This window comes from Prionailurus viverrinus, chromosome C2 (genome assembly GCF_022837055.1).
Source record: "Prionailurus viverrinus isolate Anna chromosome C2, UM_Priviv_1.0, whole genome shotgun sequence".
Classification (NCBI taxonomy): Eukaryota; Metazoa; Chordata; class Mammalia; order Carnivora; family Felidae; genus Prionailurus; species Prionailurus viverrinus.
This window is the reverse complement of record NC_062569.1, coordinates 76,420,876-76,429,604: the sequence shown is the minus strand read 5'-3', so window position 1 is coordinate 76,429,604 and position 8,729 is coordinate 76,420,876. Positions and strand designations below refer to the sequence as shown.

At 45.0% G+C, this 8,729-nt stretch overlaps 1 protein-coding gene across 1 annotated transcript; it reads left to right on the top strand.

Moving 5' to 3' along the window:
- Positions 1-4,430: 4,430 nt before the first annotated feature.
- LOC125175446 (transmembrane epididymal protein 1A-like) lies at positions 4,431-5,318 on the top strand. Its single transcript, XM_047876018.1, has one exon. It carries the CDS (start codon positions 4,431-4,433, stop codon positions 5,316-5,318), a length of 888 nt encoding a protein of 295 aa, XP_047731974.1.
- Positions 5,319-8,729: the final 3,411 nt, after the last annotated feature.

Sequence of the window (8,729 nt, the reverse complement as noted above, 5' to 3'; positions counted from 1 at the left end):
TCCCACTGTTGTGCAGCCATCACCACCGTCCTTCTCCAAAACTCTTTCATCTTCCCAAATGGAGAGGCTCTATATTGGTTAAACAGTCTCTCTCCAATCCCCTCTCCCCTGAGCTCCTGGCAACTGCCTTTCTATTTTCTGTCTCTATGAATTTGACCACTCTAGATACCTCATATAAGTGAAATTCTACAGTATTTGTCCTTTTGTGTCTGCAGGGGAGATTTTTAAAACCTGAACCCCAGACCAATTAAATCAGAATACCAGGGTCGGGCCCAAACATTTAAAAAGCTCCCTGGTGATTCTAAAGGGCAGCCTTGAAAACCACTGGGCTAGAAGATCTAAATCAGATTTACTTTCAGGAATCCCTCTGAATAGCAAACACATCTCAGCACCTGCTGGCTGATGCCTAAAATTCCTTTAGTCATGGGCAAAGCTAAGGATTTTCCTTCTTCAGCTGGAGATGAGGGGCTTTAAATGACTGATTGACATATCACAGTGACTGAAACTCATCTGCTAAAGATTAATCTATCAGTCAACAAATGTAAGTGAGTATTATCAGACACTGTCTCCTTTTCAAAGCCAGGAAGACTCAGAGAGTAGCAGATGATGAGTAACTGTCCACTGGGGAGATGAGAAGAGACAGACACACCAGGGACTCATGGTCACTTGTTGGGGTGATAAAAGTTAGTGTTTATCTTTAACTACCCTTAGGACCAACATATCTGTCTACCTGCCTATTTGCTGGAACAGGGCCACTATGACATATGGTTCCCATCAACTGTATTTTTGCATGATTCTTGAATCTCCTCTTTTTTATTTAACCACACTGACTTCATTTCAAAGGAACTTCACTTACATGGGTCCTAATTGAGGCATGACCAGTGCCTTGTTCAAGGAAGAGCTTCTGCTGCTGCTGGTTTCTTCAGAACTAGAAATACATAGAAAATGGTCAGGTTTAAACAGACAGAGAGACAAGATAGGGATAGGCACAAACATTTATAAAATGACAAAATAACAGGGAAGATCCATACCAAAATCATATCAGTTCCCATGATGAAGGGAGGACGGTATGGGAATGAGAGTGGAAGGGTTTGAATGTTCATTTTTCTAAACTGTGGAAGCAAACATGACAAAATGTTAACCCACTTGTTCTGCGTTGGCATTTTGTTATATTACTTTTTAAAATTTTTTAAATGTTTATTAATTTTTGAGAAAAAGAGAGAGAGAGAGCATGAGTGGGGGGAGGAGCAGAGAGAGGGAGACACAGAATCTGAGGCAGACTCCAGGCTCCCAGCTGTCAGCATGGAACCTGACGCAGGGCTCGAAGTCACAAACTGTGAGATCATGACCTGAGCCAAAGTCAGATGCTTAACCAACTGAGCCACCCAGGTGCCCTGTTATATCACTTTTTAAACTTGCCTTTGTGCTTTTCAGCCTTTACAAGATGTTAATATTAGTGGCTTCATCAGGCTGTCTACGGTCAGCACAAAGCCCACTTTGGATCCTCTATCCCCCTCTCTCTCTGCCCCTCCTCTGTTTATGTACTCTCTCTCTCTTTCAAAAATAAATATTAAAAAAATTCAATATTACATATATGCCTATATAAATAATTGTACACATAAATATACATAAAGAAATGCTTTAATGACTGAGGCTTTTACAAAAATTTCAGGTTGATAATTCTGCCATAAAATTAAATTACTAAAGCCTCATAGAACATTTGAAAAATACAAAAGAGATGGAGACACAAATTAATATTCCCCATAAAACTGGAATGTAGAGATTGCCACATTTTGATGTCTTCATATCCAAGTTGCTTCTCTATGAATTAAATAACTGCATCATTGATTTCAAATTTGCAGATAGTTTCTGATCACAAAAATACCTGCTCACTGTAAAACGCAGGAAAATATAGATAAGGAGGACAAATTACTTATGTCCTTACTATCTGAATGTGATACCAGTGAAGAAGAGAAGGATGTAACCAGAAAGACTGGAAATAGGACAGAAACATTGTCAATAAGGAGTTGTATTTACCAGGGTCTTTGGTCTCATTCACCTTCTCCTCTGGTCTTTATGGGATAAAGTGACCCCAACATTCAGTCAGATATCGCATGGCTGGACCCTAATGCCAGTTTGATCTTGGTTTAAGTGTTATTTCTTTGCTGGCTCAATCTGAAGGATTCACTCACTATTATAATAGCCTTAATTTTTTTTTTTGGGGGGGGGTATTATTTATCACCCTCTACCATTTTTTTGTTTACTTGTATATTTATTTGTTTCTTATCCCTCTTCTTCATTGTTGTATCCTCAGGACCTGGAAGTGTCAAGTGTCTGACATTATTGTTGAATGAAAAAAATGAATCAAAGAGCCTTCAGTGGTCCTGCCTGCATAGGATTGTGAAACTATCTTCCTTTAACTACCATTGGATACTTACCTAAGAAGGCAACCTGGTGAGGCACCTGTTTTTCATCTACACGTCTTCCCGCCACCACCACCCCTCCCCCCACCAACTACCTCCTTACTTGGCAACAATTCTATGTGCCTGTGATAATCAGAACCACTTGCCACAGCAAATACCACATCCTTCTTTTCTGCTTGTTTGCCTTGTGGAGCCTTAATATACATGTGACTGCCTCAGCTTCCAGTTCATTGAAATCATCAATGTGTCCTTTGGTGGCCATGTTCTTCCCTTTGGTACTAAAAACTTTGAACTCTCAGGATTCAGTGTTGTTAGGATGGGAAAAAATATTTTAGATAGCCATTTGCTATTGCAGCAGCCTTAACATTTTTAAAAAGCTTATCATTTATCATTCTTTACCACTTTTCCCATTTTGCATTGAGGAGTGGATGCACATTATCTGTGTTGTTAAGGCTGCAGAGACGCTCCACCTTTTATAGATTTATTGGCCACCTACAGTTTTCCTTGAATGACTAGCCACTTATGACCTTTGCCCCTTTACCTACTGAGGTGTTCATTTTTAACTTTTTGATTTGTAAGAGTTCTTTATATTATAAGGAGTCTAACACTTTGTCACATATAGAGTACAATTTTAAGTTGATTTTTCTTTTGGAATTAATGTTTAACAGTAATTTTAATATAGAATAAATAATTAATTGTAATGTTTAATTTCTTAAGTAGGCCCCATGCCCGATGCAGAGCCCAAAGTGGGGCTTGAACTCACAACCCTGAGGTCAAGACCTCAGCTGAGATCAAGAGTCAGACGCTTAACTGACTGGGCCACCCAGGCACCCCTGTAATGTCTAATGTCTATTAATAAAAAACCTTAAAATTTTTATGGAGCGCCTGGGTGGCTTAGTCAGTTGAGAATCTGACTCTTGATTTCATCTCAGGTCATGATCCCAGGGTCATAGGTCAAGCCCCATGTCAGTCTCTATGCTGAGCATGGAGGCTGCTGATTCTCTCTCTCTCTCTCTCTCTCTGAGCCCCTTCTCCCCCACTGATGCTAACATTAAAAAAAAAACTTAAAAAAATTTAAATATAATTAAGTTCTTTACCTTTTTTAAATGATTCTTGCTCTGGCATTATTTATAGGAATACTTGAACAACTTCAGCATCATAGGAATTCAGCAAGGAATGTTAGTAATAACAGTAAAATTACTAATAATCATTACCATTTATTATTTACTATGTATCAGACACTCTACATACTTTATTCTATTTAATACAATAAACCTATGACATAATTATTATTCCCATTCTACAGGTCAGGAAACTGAGGCTCAAGAAGACAGAGTAACTGCCCATAGTCATGTAACTTACAAGTGTTGGAGCTGAAGTTCAGTCACTTAGTTATGTACAAATTCTGGACTTTGTCAGCAGATGAGTAGACCTGGGTCCCCATCCCAGCTCTGCTATGCTGGCTGTGATACCTGTGTATGTGCCTTCACCCCCTGAGCCTTAATATCACCTATAAAATTTGTTTAACAATAACCCTCTCATAGAGTTGTTGAGGTATTTAAATGAGGAAAAGGAGATGTCATATGGCTGGCACCAAGTGACAGCCAACAAAAGAAAATCCACGACCACCACCCCTTTGCTGGGGCCCCTTATTACTTTTTTCCTTCCCCTCTCTTTGGGGAGGGGTGGGGCAGGATTGGAGAGGAGAGAAAGGGTAAACTAGCTCCTGCAGTGAGGTGCAGAGGTTGGAAGCCCAAGCCCGGCTCATCTAAGTAAGGAACAGAGCAAGGTGAAGTGCCACCTAAGAGAGATCCCACCCAGGGAGTGGCTCAGATGCTTCCAGCACACACATAGGCCTTTTTGTGTGTGGGAGGCAGGGGTGGAGCTGGATCAGAAAGATCTCACCACAGCTTGGAAGCAGCCACCTCGCTTGTGAGGAGAGCCCTGGGAGGTTGCCTCTCATCTGCCAGCTCTTGTTCTGTTGGCCCCAACATACACACAGAGACCATGGGTACCCTCGAGGGACACTTGCTGCCGGGGATATGCCTCCTCTTCTTTTCTCTCCACTACTCAGTGATGGTGTCCTTGGCCCTGCTACGGGGACAGAAGTTTCTCAAACCCCCTCTGACCCCAAAGGAGAAGCGAGGACACAGGTGGTGGCAGCTGGTACCTGTGGAAGGGATGATGAAGGTGGCCATCTCCCTGACTGGCATCATAACCGAGTTCTTCTACCCCCCAGGAGTAAACCGGATGATGATGGTAGACTGGGAGGACCCTCGGCGGCCATTTGTGTTCTATGACAACTGGTATCACGTCACCATGTATGGGTTTTTCACACTCAGTGGCGTTGTGGACATCGTGAGCCGGGCGTGTCAGGCGCAGCAGAACGTGAAGCTGGAGCGAGCAGCTGAGGCCCTGGCCTTCTGTGTGCTGGTCCTGCTGATGGCATGTCACCTGGAGAACAAGGGCACCCTGGAGGTCCGCATGCACCTGCTGTTCGTGGCGCCCACCTTCCTGGTTACCCTGGTAATCACCATCGAAGTCTGGGTCCCTGACCAACCCACGCTCTGGGTGCTAAAGACCTGGATGGGGCTGGTGCTCAGCACATGGATGCTGCAGCTGTGTGTGCTGATGTACGTTCCTCCCTCCGGGCAGCCCTGGAGGGCAGAAAATCCTGGCGACCTCGCCTTCCTCCTCATCTTCTTCTGCTGGCACCTGGGCTTCGGGGCTATCGTGCTGGCCGCTGTCTATGGCCTCTGCAGCCTCTGGCACCATCGCATCTCCTCTTGGAGGGAAGTCCCACGTGCCAAGTACCAGCTGTGTCCCAGAAGCCACAGTAGCGAAGAGCTGGAGAAGCTCGGGACAGAGGCCATGCTGCAGGATGGGGACGTCTAGGTACAGAATCTTTGTGCTATGCCTTTCGTCACGAGAGTTTTGAGGGTACCCACTGTGCGCAGAGCACAGAAATGTGCTGGGATCTACAAGGTGGCTTTCTGTCACAGGAGCCACCTTCCTTGTTCCTAAATAAACCTTTCAGTTCCTGGGATTACTTCACTCTGTGGCTCTGTTTTCTCCAGGTCTGCCTCTTTTCCTGCCTCACTGCCTCACTGCTCCGCATGGTTCCTGACCGTGGACTTGTGTGGAGTGAGAACAAGGAGGGGGCTTTTCTCTCACAAATGAGGAAATAGAGGGAGATGGAGGGGCGCTGGGGACCCAGGGGTGTTCCATCCGTTGGAGGCAGAGCTAGCTGGCTTAGTGTGTGCCTGCAGCTAGAGTATTTAAATGTGCGAAAGAGAAGGGGTCCATTTTTGCATAATGGTGAGGACTTCTGTTTCTCTTCATTTTTCTGCTTTCTTTACACTAAGCATGGCAGGATGATGAACTTGTTTCCTTGTTGCTATAGTTATTTTTAATCTACACGGAATGAGGCTACATCTGGCTTCTGAGGGGGAAGTGGGGAAGGGGTGACAGTCAACTTAGCAGGGGCTCAAGTCTGAGAGAAAGGAGGCAGAAGAGCAAGGAAGTCCCAAAGGAAACAAGGATGACCGAAATATAATTTTAAGGTGTTCAGGTTTTGCTGGGATGTAAAACTCCATTGTTCCTACTCTTTCAGTAACGTCTGTGATGCAAGTATATGCGTGTCTTGTGTGAGTGATTCTGGAGCCAGACCAAAGAGAAGGCTCAGATGTCAGCTGGTAGGAGCAGAAGGGGAAGAATGGCTATGAGATGTGGGGTGCAAACCGTCTTCAGTGGTTCTGAAGATGCAGAACTCGGAGCTGAGAGGAAACGGGAAATGTCAGCCCCTGGAATTTGCAGAAATTTCTAGCCAGTTATTGAGCTTCTCCCAGAATGAGGAGAGAAGGTGCTGGTAAATCCATACACTCAGTAAGACATATGAAAGCAAATTTTATAAAAACGCTTATCCCTGGGTACAACTAGATATCCACTGCTTCTGCTAGCACGAGCCTGCGTATGTGAGACAGATAAATCCAGCATCTGGAAATGTGAAGAGGCAGGAAGAAGAGATGGGGTGCTGGCCGTAGATGTGGAGAAAGGACCAGAGAGAAAAGCTCCCTCTCATGAAGCAGCTGCAGCGACACCACCTCTTGTGCAGTTAGAAATGCTGTCCTCAGAGACTAAAAAGCTGTAAGAAGCATAGAGAGGTGTTTGCATTTGCAAGATGGAAGACAGGCTGCACATTGTCATCTGAAATGTCACCGGACACTCCCTAAAGAAATAGTGTGTGGGAGCATGGAAAATAGGCTCCAGAAACTCCAGGATGAGAGCTTGAGGCAGGGAAGGGAGCCAGGGGAGGGTCTGGCAACTCACCCTGGCAGGGTTTGGAGGGGAGGAACACTCTGGATCTAGAGGAAGAGAAATGTGTCCTGCAGCAGCTGGAACCAGGCCAGCCTCAGGTTCCATCCCAGCAAAGCAGGAACCAACCTAAGGAGAGGCCAGCGCCTTTCCTTCTGTCCCCACCCTAAAAATCCCAGAAGCAGAGCCAAATTTAACCTGAAGCTAAGATAATAAAGCTTAAGCTTCAGAGCCCCTCACTTTACATCTCCAAACATAAAGCCCTGGGAGGGGCCACAGCAAGGTGTTGATATGATCACTAAAAAATTGCAAAAGTAAGGTATTTCTGTATTCTTCTTTTAAAAAAAATGTTTATTTTTGAGAGAGAGACAGAGAGACAGAGTACAAGCAGGGCAGGGGCAGGGAGAAGGAGACACAGAATCCAAAGCAGGCTCTGAGCTGGACCAACACGGGGCTTGAACTAGATGTTTAACTGACTGAGCCACCCAGGCACCCCTGTATTCTTCTTTTCTAAAGAGGGACCTCCAACTGGTATAAGCTGTAGGCTCCACAAAACCTAGCTTTGCCTCCACCCTGAAGATTTCACATTTACTTTCAAGATGCCTTATAATAAACATCTCTTTGCCCTTTAGTAGGACATTCCTTAGCTGAGGGTAATGGTAAGACTCTATCTCCTTTAACTTGGAAACAAGAAGCTTAAAATGCTAATGACCTCACCAACTAATTGAAAACCACCTGCTAAAGCATAATCCATCAGTCAACAAATCCCTCAGTCACCTGTGATCAGATGCTTGGCCTGATTTAATAAAGAGGAATTCGACATCTAGAAGACTGGTGCCTGAGGGAGAGGCGGGCAGTGATTTACAGAGGTGGGTCCTGCTTATCTTCATTTGTGCTGGGAGGTGGCAAGGGTTGTCCTGCACATTTGGCCCTTACCCAGTGTATTAGTCAGTGTTCTCCAGAGAAACAGAATCAATGGGATATGGATAGATCAAAATTTTTTAAGAATTGGCCTATGAGATTGTGAGGGTTAGCAAGTCCAAAACAGACAGGGCAGGCCAGCAGCCCAAACACCAGAGGAAGAGTTAACGTTGCCATCTTGAGTCTGAAGGCAGAATGCCTTCTTGCTTAACACACCTCAATCTTGTCTTTTAAGACCTTCAACTGATTAGGGGCACCTGGGTGGCACAGTCGGTTAAGTGTCCGACTTCAGCCAGGTCACGATCTCGCGGTCTGTGAGTTTGAGCCCCGCGTCGGGCTCTGGGCTGATGGCTCAGAGCCTGGAGCCTGGTTCCGATTCTGTGTCTCCCTCTCTCTCTGCCCCTCCCCCGTTCATGCTCTGTCTCTCTCTGTCCCAAAAATAAATAAATAAAAAAATAAACGTTGAAAAAAAAATTAAAAAAAAAAAAAGACCTTCAACTGATTGGATGAGACCCACCCATATTATGGAGGGCAATCTGCTTATTCAAAATCTACCGATTTATGGGGTTTTTTTTAATTTTCATTTATTTATTTTGAGAGAGAGAAAGAGAGAGAGAGAGTGTGTGTGTGCATGTGAGCAGGGGAGGGACAGAGAGAGATGGGGAGAGAGAATCCCAAGCAGGCTCCATGCTGTCAGTGCAGAGCCTGATGTGGGGCTTGAACCCACAAACCCTGAGATGATGACCTGAGCTGAGATCAAGAGTTTGTCGCTTAACTGACGGAGCCACCCAGGTGCCCCTCAAAATCTACTGATTTAAAAGTTAATCAGATCCTGAGGTGCCTGGGTGGCCCCGTCAGTTAAGCATCCAACTTTGACTCAGGTTGTGATCTCACGGCTTGTGAGTTTGGGCCCTACATCAGGCTCTGTGCTGACAGCTGGGAGTCTGGAGCCTGCTTCAGATTCTGTGTCTCCCTCTCTCTCTGCTCCTCCCATGTTTTCACACACACACACACACACACACACACACACACACACACACACACATATACACACACACACCCACACTATCT